Source organism: Artibeus jamaicensis, unplaced genomic scaffold (assembly GCF_021234435.1).
Source record: "Artibeus jamaicensis isolate MK-2021 breed Jamaican fruit bat unplaced genomic scaffold, CSHL_Jam_final scaffold_286, whole genome shotgun sequence".
NCBI classification, from domain to species: Eukaryota; Metazoa; Chordata; class Mammalia; order Chiroptera; family Phyllostomidae; genus Artibeus; species Artibeus jamaicensis.
In genome coordinates, this window is record NW_026522034.1 from 2909495 (window position 1) to 2925307 (window position 15813).

At 46.5% G+C, this 15813-nt stretch overlaps 1 protein-coding gene, 1 non-coding gene and 1 pseudogene across 3 annotated transcripts; 1 reads left to right on the forward strand and 2 right to left on the reverse strand.

Annotated features, from left to right (window-relative positions):
• Positions 1-1147: 1147 nt before the first annotated feature.
• LOC119038769 (U6 spliceosomal RNA) lies at positions 1148-1251 on the reverse strand. Its single transcript, XR_005080483.2, has one exon. It is a non-coding gene; the product is annotated as a U6 spliceosomal RNA (small nuclear RNA).
• A 3405-nt stretch (positions 1252-4656) lies between these two features.
• Positions 4657-9049, reverse strand: COMMD4 (COMM domain containing 4). Of its 2 annotated transcripts, none has more exons than XM_037130930.2 (8): positions 8997-9049; positions 6707-6778; positions 6411-6476; positions 6165-6204; positions 5771-5890; positions 5532-5612; positions 5032-5208; positions 4657-4945 (listed from the first exon to the last, which is right to left on the reverse strand). In XM_037130930.2, the coding sequence occupies exons 1-8, from the start codon at positions 8997-8999 to the stop codon at positions 4905-4907; spliced, it is 600 nt and encodes a 199-aa protein (XP_036986825.1). In that variant the 5' UTR covers positions 9000-9049; the 3' UTR covers positions 4657-4904. The 2 variants fall into 2 exon arrangements, with proteins under 2 accessions (XP_036986825.1, XP_053512859.1); XM_053656884.1 differs by lacking the exon at positions 8997-9049 and adding an exon at positions 8633-8964.
• A 5279-nt stretch (positions 9050-14328) lies between these two features.
• Positions 14329-15103, forward strand: LOC119038443 (60S ribosomal protein L36a-like; annotated as a pseudogene).
• Positions 15104-15813: the final 710 nt, after the last annotated feature.

Here is a 15813-nt window from a genome sequence, read left to right on the forward strand (position 1 = left end):
CTCTAAGATTTTATTTATCTTTAGAGGGGAAGGGAAGGAGAGAGGGAAAGATCAATGTATGGTTGCCTCTTGTGTGGCCCTGCCAGGAACTGACCTGCAACCCAGGCATGTGCCCTGACTGGGAATCGAACCGCAATACTCTGGTTCGCAGACCCGCACTCAATCCATTGAGCTACACCAGCCAGGGCCTGGGCCGTGTTTCTTTGTCTCCTCATTTTGACAGCCTCCCTGGGTTTACATGTATTAGTAGAACTGCTTTGACTCTATGTCTTAGTAGTGTGGCCTAATATAGTTAGGTGTCCTGTAGGATCCAGTGGCACAACCTCCCTTATCACCCAAGCTGGGCACTCCAGGTGCAGCCTTTGTGCGGGCTGAGTACACCCTCCTCTTGTAGTTGAGCCTTGGTTGCTATTGGCAGATCAATGGGAGGAATTTACTCAGGCCAGTCAGCTGCAAGGACTGACTGTGCCCACTGACTACCAGCCTCTGACCTCTGTGGAGGTTCAGCTGTGCAGGGGCAGGATGGTGGTGCTCCCACATGGCCTGTAACTGTCTAATGTGCTGGCCATGGGGTTTCCCAGGTGGTGCAGGCCAAGTTCAGCCCCCACCTGAGGTTGCCCTGAGCCTGAGCTATAAAGCAATCTGAGGTGGCTGCTGGTTATGCTGGGCTTGGCGAATTCGTAAGTGAAGCCATTCTGTGAATCGAGGCTGGCTGCCAGGCCTGGGGCTCACTGAAGCCAGCTGTCACTTGTTTGAGACAATTTAGGAATTTGTGAGGCCACAACCAACCATTCATACGGAAAAGCAGCTTGGGTGGGCCAGTAACTTAGGTGGAGCAGAGCCTCTGGGTTCTCCAAGGTGGACCGGAAAGTGTTAACCAGGTGATGGAGTCTCAGATATGGCACCAGCCTGCTGGCTTTGTGGGTGGAGGGTTCAGAAAAGGAACAATGGCCTCTGCTTACCTTGATGCCAGACACTTCAGTTGCTCTCTGTATACCACTAGCACTTTCCAAGCTGCTCCCCCAGTGCTGGAGCTCAGAGGGAGTGAGTCTGAGTAGGTGAGTCTGGGTGTGGGTTCTTTCAGAGGAACTGCCTGGGGCTCCAGCAGTTTTTTCCCACCTACTCAACACCCTCTGGCTTTTTTTTTTTCCCAGTGGAACACTTCATAAATTTGCGTGTCATCCTTGTGCAGAGGCCACGCCCATCTCTGTATTGTTCCAATTTCAGTACATGTGCTGCTGAAGCGAGCACTCCCCTCTGGGTTTTGCAGCCACTTGTGGGGATTTGCCTTCCTGGCACTGGAACCCTGGGCTGGGGGCCCTGGTGTGGGCCTGGGACTCCTCACTCCAGAGAGATCCCTCCCGAATTTTTATCCCCCACACATGGGTGAGGAACCAGCCTCACGTTTCTTTTTTTACTTTCAGCATCTTTAAATCCATTGCAGCCCTTATCTCCTCTCCCCCGCCCTCTTCACTGAGAGTACTTTATTAGGCACTGGGGCTATTTGAACACGGAACACAATTCCCATCCTTAAAAAACTCAGGCTGGTAAGAGACAAATGATTAAATACACAATTACAGTGTTGTGTTACAACAGCAATGAAAGAAGCGCATGTGGGATTCTGCGGTAACACAGAAGAGGCAAAACTACCTGGGAAGTGAAGCTAATACTACACAGTTGATGAGATCTAGCACTTTCACGACTCTTCTACCTGCCCCACTCTTTGTCTTTATTCCGTTTTTTTCTTTTTTGCCTTCCTGTGGGCTACTTGAACATTTTTTTAGAATTCCAGTTACTGCATCCAAATTGTTTTTTAGTGTATTACACTGTAGCATACAGCTTTTGAAATGGTCCTTCCACATATAACAGATGAGATGCTGTAGGAACTTAACTCTTATTTATATCAATTAGCCTATGGGAAAATTGGTTTTGTTATATACTGTTTCACTTAAAGTTACAGAACCTACTGACGACATTAAGGACCTACATTATACACATAACCACATTTTGTCAATTTGACTGCAGTGTAGAAACCTTACCTCCCTTACCATCTCCCGTTTATAATAACCTGAAATATTCCTGGTATATACATTGAGATCCACATCTAATATTATTATAGTTTTGCTTCAACTGTCAAAAATAAAATATACATGAGAAAGGGAGGTTTATTGTGCCTGTATTCTTACTGTTTCCAGGACTCCTTCATTTATTATTTCCCTTCTCTTTAGTGATCCTCCTTTAAGCTCCTTTGTTTTTAGGTTAGGTCTCTGGTAACAAATTATATTATTTATCCTTAATCTGAGAATGTCTTGATTTCCCTTTTTAAAAAAGATTTTATTTTTAGAGAAAGGGGAAGGAAAGAAGGAAGAGAAATATCAATGTGTGGCCGCCTCTCACATGCCCCCTACCGGGGACCTGGCCCACAGCCCAGGCATGTGCCCTGACTGGGAACCACCCTTTGCTTCACAGGCCCGTGCTCAATTCCCTGAGCCACAGCAGCCAGGGCTCTCCTTTCATTCTTGAGTTAATTTTCACTGAATATAGAATTCTGGACTGATGATTTTCTTTCAGGGCCTGAAAAAGCTGTGCTTCGTCCTTCTGGCCTCTGTGATTTCTGATGAGAAATTCACTGTTATTCTCGTGGTTTCCCCCCTGTAGGTAAGATGTCATTTCTCTTTTGCTGCTTTCAAAATTGTCTTTTCCTTAGTTTTCAGAAGTTTGATTATGGCATGGATTTATTTGCTTCTGACCTATGTGGGGGTCTATTCTGCTTGTTAATTCTATAGTAACCCCTGCCCCTTTTTTAGCCATTCTTTCTTTCAATACTTTTTCTGTCCCACCATCTTTCTCTTCACCTTCTTGGACTCTGTGGTGACACAAATATCAGATATTTTGTTATAACCCTACAGTTCTCTGAGGTGCTTTTGTTTTGTTGTTTGTTTTCCAAGCTATTTTCTCTGTTGTTCAACTTGGGTAATTTCTATCAACCTTTCTTCTACTGTTAAGCACATCCATTGAGATTTACCTTGGTTATTGTAGCTTTCAGTTCTAAAATTTCTATCTGGTTCTTTGTATCTTCTATTTCTTTGCTGAGACTTAAAGCGTTTTCATGACAGTTGTTTTAAAAATCAACACAGAATTCTAGTATCTGAATCGTATTAGTGTTGGCATTGGCTCTTTTCTCATATGAGATTTTCTTGATTCTTGGTATGATGAATATGAATATTTTAATTGAATCCTGCACATTTTGGGTATTATGAGACTCTGGATCTTAATCGTCTCTTAAGCAGGCCTCCTCTGACACAGTGCCAGTGGGGAGGGGAGGCTGCCTCCTAACTGCCTGGGGGTCTGTGCCCTACGCAGTCTCTGCTGCTGTGTGGAGGAGCTGCCCGTGTGTGCGGCCGAAGCACAGAGGTTACTTGCACAAGGTTGCTGTCTTGCTGTGCCACCTCTTTCCTGGTCCTTTGGCTACAGAGAGCAGACTTTATTGGATGTGTATGTATGTATGTATGTATGTATGTAATTTATGCCTGTGGGTTGGCATTTCCAGGTTACTACTTCTCTAGCCCAGGATACATGAAGCAAAAAGGAAATCTAAGGAATACTTTGCTGTGTTACTGGAGTCCTGAGAATCCTAGCCAGTCTCCCTTCTCTTACATTTCAGTCCAAGGACTGCAGATGCACCCAATGGAAGCATCAGGTAAAGCACATCTGCTCCCTCAGTTCAAAAGCAGAGTCAGGAAGAGTCTGTCCTTACCCTTTTGATGCCTAAATGGTCCAGTCTTTGGCCAGTTGGCTCCCTTTGAAATGATTCATTATTCTTTGACTGTTTCCTAAGATATTCTATGTTCCCCTTGTATTCTCCCTCTCCCAGCCTTGGAATTAGTCTCTTCCACAAGGAGCCCTGGTTGGTTTAAGTCAGTCCTTGGAGGCCACTTGTTCTACTCTACTCAGGCTGCTTTAACAATGTATCATAAAGTGGGTGGCTCTAACGACAGACATCTAAGTCTAAGATCAAGGAGCTACCAGATTTGGTTCCTGGTGAGAGTCCTCTCCTGCCTTCTTACTGTGTTTTCTGGAGCCCTTTCCTTGGTACATGCTTGTGGAGAGTGTCCGTGTCTTTCTCTTCTTATAAGGAATTAAAAGAGGCACCTCATTAGGGTCCCACTCTCTTAACCTCATGTAAACATAATCACCTCCCAAAGACCCCATCTCCAAAACCATCTCACTGGGAGTTAGGGCTTTGACACATGAATTTGAGGTGGGGGGCACATTCAGTCCATAACCATTCATGCCAAATGAGTGGTTCAGGCAGGGGCCATTCCCTCTTCTTACAGAAGACAGCAGGGAGACAAGGTCCTCTCCTTTCTCTACTTGGGGCACCTGGCATTGGGGCCACTGCTTGCTGCCAGCCTAAGGACCAACAGAGAGGGCACAGCCACGAGCACCAGAGGACTGGGAGCTAAAACTCTGACTTTCCCCTCTACAGACAAGCTGTTGTTCCATTTTGGTCCTCTGTGTGCCTCACCACTGACCTGCTTCAATCACCTTGAAAAGAGAGGATGAGTGTTGGGCCAGGGAGCAGGGAAGTCCATGTTACTTGGGTCTCTCTCATGAAAGCCTTTGATGTGAACCTAAAAGAAACCTAGGCACACACTCCTTTACATTTGTTTATTCTTCCTACTCAGAAAAACCATCAACAAGTATCTTTCATGGGGAAAAGACAATATTGGAAAAGTCCTCAGGACCCTTATGCTGAATTCTCAAGATGGGAACCTGGAAAGCCAGAGATCCAGGGGGCCAGGCCTCCAGGGTCCTGGACCTGGGGTCATGAAAAGAAGTTCAGAGGACAGCTACCCAACATGGGTAGGGCAGCTCCATGCGGGCCACAAACACTCTTGTCCTCAACCCAGGGAGCTCATCAGGGTCTGGGCCTGCTTCAGTTCTAAAGGGCAAAAGGCAGGGAGTTGGGCAGCAGTCAGGTGGCATCTGGGAGAGCCCCTAAGCCCTCTAGGTACAGCTGAGCCTTACCTGCCAGGAGGACCTGGAACTTGTCTGCTGAGAGGGACAGGGCAACAACCTGGGCCGGGGCATCTGGGGCAACTGCCACTTCCAGCCTCAGGCGCACCATGGGCTCTTCCACAGACTGCAGGAGGCTGGAGCGCAGGATGTAGTCTACCCGCCAGCCTGCACCTGCCAGCCGGTTCACTGCAAGACGGGGCGGGGTTCTCTCAGGCTCAAGGCCAGACAGTTCTCAGCCCACCCCCTACTCAGCCCTCAACTCTTCAAGGCTGTGTGGCCTTTGAGAAGCTCTTATTCCTTTGACCTCTGATCCAAAGGAAGTACTCAGTAATTGGGAGCTCAGATTATCCACAGCAGATCTCAGAGGAAAGAAACCAGACTAAAGTCAAGAGTGCCGGCTCTGTGCCAGTGACATGTGACCATGTCCTCTTCTGAGGACAGTATCTCCAATACTATATACACGTTCCAGACTGGACCCCAGACCTCACCTTGGCTGACTCAACACTCACCACGCAGGCTGCAGGCCCGCAGGTGCTCCTGCAGGGAGCTTTGCTTCTCCTCGTAACAGCGACACAGGCAGGCTGCGTGCTCTAGGGGCAGAATGGAGGTCCCCTGAGCAGTAGGTGGGCACTGGGGCTGCTCAGAGGGCAGGTCTCAGGCTCCTGGCCCAGAGAGGGCAGGGTGCATCTCAGGGTCACACAGGCTGGCTTGCTGCCCTGCAGCCCTTGGCCTTCCCAGGTTCCCATACCTTTAGGTAGCCCCAGTTGCTGCAATTCACTGGACAAGGACTCGCCATCCACACTATGCTTGGCCGCACTGGAGAGGATGAAACTCAGTACTGCCACCATGGCCTTCACATCACCCGACTCTGGGGAGATCCAGGGATGGGGTAGGGGTGTCACTGTGGCCCCAGCCACCTTTGTTGCCGTACTATCTTCAGTTCACAGCCCCCAGGCCTCCCTGAGCAATGAGCATTGCTACTGCTGGCAGAGGACTCTGGGGGCAGGACCGTCAATTTCTTCTCCTCAGGTTCCTCTGCAGAGGTGGGTCAGGGCAGGATGCTGGGTGGGGGTGCCTCTGGACCACGCCTCAGGCCAAGGAGCCAGAGTTGCCCAAAGGTCTGTGGAGTCTGGGGTACTCACCAAATCTGGCATCGGCAGTGAGCTTCAGGACTTTCTCGTACTGTGGGAGAAGGAGGCCCTTAGGGGTGGGTGCCAGACCCCTGCTCACTACCCCTCCCTACCTCCACAATCCAGATTTTGTGGTAAGAATGGGAAGTATCCAGGGAGGGCATAAGGCTAATCACCCACCTCCCTGGTCTGGGGCACTCTCAGGACAGTAGGGGTCATTGGGTTGCAGGACAAAGCATTGCTGGGCCAGGCACTCACATCAATCCCCTGTCCCAGAAGCTCCTTCAGCACCTGGCTGCACAGTAGCCTCAACTTCACAGAGGACTGGAGGGGAAGGCCTTACATCAGCCAGACTGGCCCACCTCACCCCTCCATGCTGGAGGGCCTGCTCAGAGAGGGTCAGCCATGTGATCAGTCACACAACATGCTAGGACGAGCTGAGAGCGCTGAGGCCCAGGCCCCAGAGTGACCTCACCACCCTCCCTCCAGTCCCAGAGCCCCCACCCACAATCCCTCTGTCTTCTCCACCCCCAAGAAGACCCTGTGCACTCAACAATCTTGGCAAGTGTGCTGATCTCCGCCAGGACCCAGTCGGGACAGTCCAGATCACCGCAGAACCGGAACCTCTGCACAAGAGGAAAGCAAGCAGTCAGGCTGGAGGGAGGACTGAGGTGTGGCCAAGTGTCTCCCACACTACTGTTCCTCAGGGACCCCTGCTCCCTGTTCAAGATGGATACCTTCTGGCCACTCAATCTTCCTGATACCAGGCTGTTTAGAGAACTCTCTCCCCAACCCACCCTCCCACCGGTCCTAGTTCTGACGCCTATCCAAGGAGTTGAACTCTTTGGCAAATATCGACTGAGTGCCTCCTCTGTGATAGATCCCATGAAACAATACAAAGTCCCTGGCCTCGCAGCCAGTGACCTCTCTCACCACTTTTTCTTCCCTGGCTCCAGCCACACTGGCCTTCCTGCTGTTCCTGTCACACCAGGCACATTCCCATCGTCCTTGTGGCTTGCTTGACCTCTCACTTTATTCAGATCTCTGTTCAAATGACACCTCTTCTGATGAGCCTTCTCTGACTATACTTTCTAAAATAGCCTCTTGTATGAAATTTCAGGGGCCAGTAGACGTGTTCACTATCTTGATCCTGGTAATGCTTTCATGAGCACATACGTGTCAAAATATACTGAACTGTATATTTGCACATATCTCTCAATGAAGATGTTAAAAAAATAAAACCACTCTTTACTATCATGCTCTAGCTTCTTCCTTGATCTCCACAGCAATTATCACAGCACATATCACATTTTATTATTTATTCTCTCCTTGAGAATAAATAATAATGCTTCTTCCTTGATCTCCACAGCAATTATCACAGCACATATCACATTTTATTATTTATTCTCTCCTTGAGAATAAATAATAATGCTTCTTCCTTGATCTCCACAGCAATTATCACAGCACATATCACATTTTATTATTTATTCTCTCCTCTGTTAGAAGGCAAACTCACTCTGTCAATCACATCTTGCCAGTGTCCTCCATTGCCCTGATAGGTTATCCTTTGTCCTGTTTGCCTGGCAAAACTCTAGCCCACAGCAACATACATGTCCATCTTTCCACACATCTACCAGGGCTGGGAACAAACCTGACAAAACTGATGCTCTTCCCACTGACACCTGCTTGCCCTACTGGGTTTCCCGCCCCACTGAGCACAACTACCTAGGAACCAAACCCAGACACCTTCTTTTCTTTTCCTTCTGCATTTAGTGCCTGAGCCCTGCTGACTCCCCCAGCTTCTAGCTTCACTTTCTCCACCCTAACTCAGGTCACCACCATCTCCTGGGGGGTCTGATGCCCCAGCCTCAGCTCTCTGCTCCTCTTAGCCAAAAGATCTTCCTAGCTTTCCGGTGCCCTCTTCTTAAAGTTCAGACTCCTTTACGTGCTTGTCAAGGCCCACTAAGCTTTGGTCTTTGCTTACCTATCCAGCCTCATCTTTCACTAACCTCCAGTTTATACTCTTCCAACTGGGGAAAATGCATCCATTCCTAGGAAGCCATGCTCTCTATAGCACTGACCTCCTGACTTCTAACTCCTGGTACACAAACTGCAATGCAGGGAGCCAGCTCTCCTTCCTGCCCCAGGGCCCTCAGGATCCTTTCCTAATACCATGCTTACGGTACAGTTAGGTCTCCTCCCTCTTAAGTCTGAATTATGACTGCCAAATGTAGTCTCCAATTTTGCCCTTCCCTTATGTAGCTCAAGTCTCAGTGCCCGGCGCGGTGCATGGTATAGGGTATGCACTCAAAATCTGCTGCAGGAATGAATGGATGGATGCGTCGTTGGTACCGACCCCAAACCTACTCCTTTCTGTCTCTGGGAAGAGAGGGCCTTCTTAACAGTTAAGAATGATTAGACTGAGCCCAATTCTAAGCAAGTTCTTGCCCAAGTCCCACAGGAGGGCTGGAAGTGGGCACCTCTGGGAGGTCCTGTTGGAACCAGGGAAGGCCTGGGAGGACTACCGCTCCCGAAGAGCGCAAGACGCGTCCCGCGGGGTGGGGGCCCTTCCTTCTCGTGAAGGTATCGCTCGGGACTCGCACGCAACCGGGACTCGCACGCAACCGGCCGGTCCTGCCCAAACGGTTGCCGGCGGAGGTCGGGGTCTTCTCCGTGGCAGCCTCTCGGCCCGCACGACTGCACCCGAGGTGTTTGCAGAGGAGGCAGCGCGGCCGCCCCATCTCCTCCGGCCCGCGCCCCACCCTCACACTGGGGCAGTCCACGAGACCTGGCGGACACTGCCCTTCCCGCCCAGCACCCTGCCTCGCGCCCCCGAAAACTCACCATAGCGCCAGGAAGCCCGGCCCAGGGACTTTCTTCTTCCGGTCTCTTGGGGTCAGCTGAGGCGGGGGTCACGTGACTCTGGCGGGCCTCCGTGGGGGGCGGGGCAGCTTTTCAGACGCGGAGCTTCCACCGGGTGAAATGCTGGGGTTCGTTTTCGGTCTCCCAGGAAACCCTCCCGGAAAATGATGGGCGCCACCTCCATTTTAACGGAGGGACCCAGAAACACTAGAAAATAGGGAGCAGAAGCCATTTAATTTTTTCGAGTGAAGGGATCAGGAGCCCTGGAGCCGGGTGTAATTGCCTTAAAAGGGACCTCAGGTCACAGGTAAGTACAGCCATTATACATAGCTGTGGGCTGTGGCGAATGTTTTTTATTTTAAATATTTAAAATTTTTTATTTTTGTGGGGAGAGAAACATCAGTGCAGGAGAGAGATTGTCTCTTGCACTCCTCAACCTGGTCTGCAACCCAGGCATGCTCCCTGACTGGGACTTGAACCTGTGACCTTTTAGTTCTTAGCTGGTTGCTCAATCTACTGAGCTCCACAAGTCAGGACAGAAAGCCATGTTTTTAAAAAGTTATTACAATATAATACACATATGGAAAACTATACATAGTATCAGTACAAAGCTTAATGAATTTTTATAAACTGTACTCACCAGGTCACCTGTACCCACATAAGATAACAGCATTATTAGTGCCCAGGATATCTCAAGTGCCTGGGTATTTTCTTTCCTTTTGATGAACCCCCTTAGTTGCCTAGCGAAGGCCTCACCAACATTAGATGTCTTATTTTAAATTTGCCCGATAAAATGGGAGGGAAACATGTTTTTATTTATATTTTTTTTATTTTTTAAGATTTTATTTATTTATCTTTAGAGGGGAAGGAGAGAGGGAACGAAACATCAATGTATGGTTGCCTTTTATGCGCCCCCTGCTGGGAACTGGCCTGCAGGGAACCAGCCTGCAACCCAGGCATGTGCCCTGACTGGGAATTGAACCGTTATCCTCTGGTTCGCAGGCCTGTGCTCAATCCACTGAGCTACACCAGCCAGGTGGGTTTTTTAAAAAGATTTTATTTATTATTTATCTTTAGAGGGGAAGTAAAGGAGAGAGGGAGAGAAATATCAATGTATGGTTGCTTCTCCTGCATCCCCCGCTGGGAACTGGCCTGCAGCCCAGGCATGTGCCCTGACTGGGAATCGAGCCGCAATCCTGTGGTTCACAGGCCTGCGCTCAATCCACTGAGCTACAGAAAAATGTTGTTTTAAATTGCATTAGTTTGCTTACTGGTGAGTTTCAGCAAAGAGATGGTCTAGGGAAACCAAGTTTCCAATATTCCCATGACAAGGTAAAGCAACAACAACAAAACCTCCCAAACCAGCAGCAACAGCAAAAATACGCAAGAGAATAGGCTAATAACCAGTCAAGAAATGGAACAGTTTGAGACCTCTCTTCAGTGTGTGTCTGGCCTCAGCTCCATACGCTGAACCCAGCTGGCTCTGTTGCTGCAGGCTTTTAAGCTTTCAAAGGACAGATAAAGCCCATAACAATTAAATTGCTCTAGAAGGAGAAAGCTGGAAAGTTTCCCAATTTATGCTAAAATTGATCTTATTTATACACTTGATCTTAGCCAAAAGGCTGGGAAGCGATGATCTCATTTATAAAGAGCTTTTTAAGAATCATAAACACCAGCATGTTGAAGTCAGTCATATTAAAATACACCATGCTCAAGGAAGTTTTATTTTAAGAATATAAGAAAAAAAAGAATATAAGGGTGGGCTCTGACTGCCTAGCACCCCGTGCCTCGCTCAGCTGCCTGGGCATCGTCCTGCAAAATGAAAGTTGGCTGGTTGGATTCCCAGTCAGTGCATGTGCCTGAGTTGCATGAGTCCCCTGGACCCCACCCCCCCATCCCCGCTGCGGTGTGTGCCCAGACACAGCATATTGATGTTTCGCTCACATGTTGATGTTTCTCTCTTTCTGCTTCCCTTCCCCCTGAAAGAATAAATTTTAAAATCGTGTATTTCATTATACCAAGAGCTTAAAGTTGATAGAATTGGAAAACCATTTTTATTAAAAAGGAGAAAAAAGGTAAATTAGGAATAGGTGAAAACTGCTTTAAATTGATAGACTATTTGAACAACAAAACACCAAATATGAAACTTTAACAATTAAATGATTTAAATTTGGAAATAAGGCAAAAGGGCGAGTGGCTTGTCTTTTTAACTTTCATTTTTCTTTTTTAAAATCCTCACTAGAGGACATGCTTATTGATGTTAGAAAGAGGGGAAGGGAGAGAGAGGAAGGGAGAGAAACATTGACGTAAGACAGAAACATGGATTGGTCGCCCTTTGTACATTCCTGTGGACCATAGACTGAACAATAACTGAGGATGCGCCTTCACCAACCAACAGGGAATCAAACACGAAAACTTTCAGTTTACAGGATGGTGCTCAACCAACTGAGCCACACCAGATAGGGCAGCATGTCCTTTTAATGTCATATTAAAGAGCAAGCAACTGAAAACATTTTTTTAAATAATGAAAGAAAACTTCCCTAATTTTGTGAAGGAAATGAACATACAAGTTCAAGATGCACAGAGAGTCCCAAACAAGATGGACCCAAAGAGGACCACACCAAAACATCATAATTAAAATGCCAAAGGTTAAAAGTAAAGACAAAATCTGAAAGCAGATAGTTACCTACAAAGGAGTTCCCATAAGACTGTCAGCTGATTTTTTTCTTTTTTTTATTTTATTGATTATGCCATTACAGTTGTTCTATTCCCCCCCTTCATTACCTTCCGCCCTGCACTCCCCGCCCCCACCATTCCCCTCTTTAGTTTATGACCATGTATCTCAAGTTCTTTCGATTCTATATTTCCCTTACTATTCTTGCCCCCCCATCCATTTTCTACCTACCATCTATGCTACTTTTTCTGTACCTTCTCCCCCCTTCTCCTCCTCCCACTCCCCTGTTGCTAACCCTCCATGAGATCTTCATTTCTATGTTTCCACTGCTGATCTAGCTGTCCTTTTAGTTTGCTTTTGGTTTAGGTGTGGTTGTTAATAACTGTGAGTTTGCTGTCCTTTCAGTGTTCATATTTTTTATCTTTTTCTTAGATAAGTCCCTTTAACATTTCATATAATAAGGGCTTGGTGATGATGAACTCCTTGAATTTGATCTTATCTGAGAAGCACTTTATCTGTCCTTCCATTCTAAATGAAAGTTTTGCTGGATAGAGCAATCTTGGATGTAGGTCTTTGGATTTCATGACTTGGAATACTTCTTTCCAGCCCCTTCTTGCCTGTAAGGTCTCTTTTGAGAAATCCGCTGACAGTCTGATGGGAACTCCTGTGTAGGTGACTGTCCTCTTATCTCTTGCTGCTTGTAGGATTCTCTCCTTCATTTTAATCTCGGCTAATGTAATGATGATGTGCCTTGGTGTGTTCCTCCTTGGGTCCAACTTCTTTGGGACTCTGTGCTTCCTGGATTTCCTGGAAGTCTATTGCCTTTGCCAGATTAGGGAAGTTCTCCTTTATTACTTGTTCAAATAAGTTTTCCACTGGTGGCTGTTCCTTTCCTCCCTCTAGAACCCCTATAATTCGGATGTTGGAGTGTTTAAAGATGTCCTGGAGGTTCCTAAGTCTCTCCTCATTTTTTTGAGTTCTTGTTTCTTAATATTTTCCTGTTCGGCCATTTTTTTTCTTCCTTCTGGTTCACTCCCTTGATCTGAGTCCCAGTTTCCTTTTTATCACTATTGGTTTTCTGTGCATTTCCCTTCATTTCAATTAGTTTTGCCTTCATATGTTCCTCTAATTTGTGACTAAAATCAACCAGTTCCATGAGCATCCTGATCACCAGTGTTTTGAACTGTGCATCTGATAGGTTAGCTATCTCTTTGTCGCTTAGAAGTATTGGCTCTGGGGCTTTGAGCTGTTCTGCTGCTTGAGCCATAATTTTTTGGTTAGGTCGCACCCGTTATGTGTGAGGGACAGAGCCTTAGGTGCTCACCAGGGTGGGGCAACCCAAATCGCTGGGTTGTGACGCTGTATGTGGGGGTGGGGTCCAAGAGGGAAAAAAATGGTGCTTTGCTCCGCTCTCTGTTGCACCTCAGTCCCTTCTGCTGCTTCCCCCAAGCAAACTGGGCCTTTCTGATGCTGATTCCCGTGTGTGTGCGCGCGCGCGCGAGCTTGTGTGCATTCTAGTACCCTGTGGGTCTCCCCAGCGAACTTTCCTGTGAGGGTGGGAGTCTCTCCCTGTGCCTCAACCCCCACAAGTGTTTTCAATCGGTGTTTTGAGGCTTTGTTTTCTGGTGCTAGGACCCTGGGTTTCTTACTCCCCACTTATCTGCGTTGGAATGTGGGACCGATGCAGTCAGCCAGCCCCCTTGTGCATGGTGCCCCACTTCTCAATCACCAGCAGTCAGCCAGCCCCCTTGTGCATGGTGCCCCACTTCTCAATCGCCGCCTCACTGGGTCCGCCCCTTGCCACCCCATGCCCAGGGTCTGCCAGCCACCGCCTGGGTGCCCAGGGTCTGCCTGGTGCCACCTTGCGCACCCAGGGTGCCTTGCATGTCTGGGGTGCCTTGCACGCCCTGTGTCACTGCTTCCTGTGTCGTGACCCCTCTCTGCTCAGTTGCCCAACTCCGCCCTGCCTACTGGTCTGGATGAATGTGTCAATTTTAACTCTTTACATACAGTTCAGTTTTCTTTCAGTTTTGGTTGTTACTTTGTTTCTGAATTGTTGTCCTTATTTTGGTTGTTTGAGGAGGCACAGTGTGTCTACCTACACCTCCATCTTGGCCGGAAGTCTAGGAATTTTTTCATTTCATCTATGGTTTTTGCCATAGATTCATCATAGCACTGTCTGTCTGCTCCTCCTCCATCCTTATAATCTTCTGTTTCTATAGAATTGGTAGGACTGTGCTCACTTTCATTTCTGACTTTAATAATTTGAGTCTTCTTTCTTTTTTTTCTTAGTCTACCTAGCAAAAGTATTGTCAATTTTGTTGATTTTTTAAAAGGTTTTATTTATTTCTTTTTAGAGACGGAGAGGGAGAGAAACATCAATGTGTGGTTGCCTCTAGCGTGCCCCCCACTGGGGACCTGGCTGGCAACCCAGGCCTGTGCCCAGGGCCTCCGAACTGGAGACCCTTTGGTTCACAGGCCAGCACTCAAGTCAACTCAGCCACACCAGCCAGGGCTTGTTGATTTTTTTTTTTTGAAGAGCCAACTTTGGTTTTACTCATTTTTCTCTGTATTTCTATTTTCTATTTAATTTATCTTAGTTCTAATCTTTTTTATTTTTCTTCTTTCTTCTAGCTTTGGGCTTAGTTTCTTCTCATTTTTCTGGTCCCTTAAGATGTGAAGTTAGGTTTTTGATTGGAGATCTTTCTTGTTTTTTTAATGTAAGTCTTTATAGCCACAAATTCCCCCTTAGCTCCACTTTCACCAAATCCCTTAAGTTTTGTTATGTTGTTTTTTATTTTCACTCTTCTCTAAGTGTTTTCTAATTCCCTTTGTGATTTCTTCTTTGATCCATTGGTTGTTTAAAAGTGTGTTGTTTAACTTTCTATGCTGATAGTGCTCTCGCAAACATGGTGAACGTTCCTAAAACTGCCTGGACTTTCTGTAAGAAGTGTGGCAAGGATCAAACCCACAAAGCAACATGGTACAAGAAGGGCAAGAATTCTCTGTAAGCACAGCGAAAGTGGTGTTATGACAGGAAGCAGAGTGGCTGTGGTGGGCAGACTAATCTGATTTTCCAGAAAAAGGCTAAAACTACAAAGAAGATTGTACTGAGGCTGAATGCATTGAGCCCAACTGCAGATCTAAGAGAATGCTGGCTATTAAGAGATGCAAGCATTTTGCACTGGGAGGAGATCAGAAGATAAAGGGCCAAGTGATCCAGTTCTAAACTTCATATTTGGTTTTGTTTTATTTTATTTTTTTTAAGAGGGAGGGAGAGAAATATCAGTGTATGGTTGCCTCTCGTGGGTCCCCTGCTGGAATCTGGCCTGCAGCCCAGGCATGTGCCCTGACTGGGAATCAAACCACAATTCTCTGGTTCGCTGGCCTGTGCTCAATCCACTGAGCTACACTAGCTAGGGCTTTATTTGGTTTTATTATGTGACAATAAAATCTTGAGGATGTATCCACTTAAAAAAATAAATAAAAGTGTGTCATTTAATTTTCACAATTTTATGACTTTTCCAGTTTTCCTTTTGTTATTGATTTTTAAATTTATCCTGTTATGATCAAATAAGATAATTTGTATGTCATGTAGCTTTTTTAATATATTGAGGCTTAGTTTGTGCCCTAACAAATGGTTTATCCTGAAAATGTCCCATGTGCATTTGAGAAGAACATATATTTTGTTGTTGGGTAGAGTTTTTTGTATATGCCTGTTAGAGCTAGTTGCTTTATTATATTGTGTAAGTCCTCTTATTTCCTAACTATCTTCTGTTTGCTTGTTCTATTTATTATTGTGAGTGGGGTATTGAAGCCTCCCACTATTACTGCAGAACTGTCTATTTCTCCCTTCAATTCAGCCAGTTTTTGCTTCATATATTTTGGAGGTCTGTCATTAGTTGCATAAATATTATAGATGTTTTTATCTTCTTGCTGTATTGAAACTTTTATGAATGTATAATGTCCTTCTTTGTCTTTCATAACCTTTTTTGATTTAAAGTCTATTTGGTTACTATTAGTATATTCACCCCCAAATCTCCTTTTGTTACTATTTGCAGAGAATATCTTTTTCCATCCTCTCGCTTCAACCTATTTGTGTCTTTGGATCTCAGATGGGTCTCT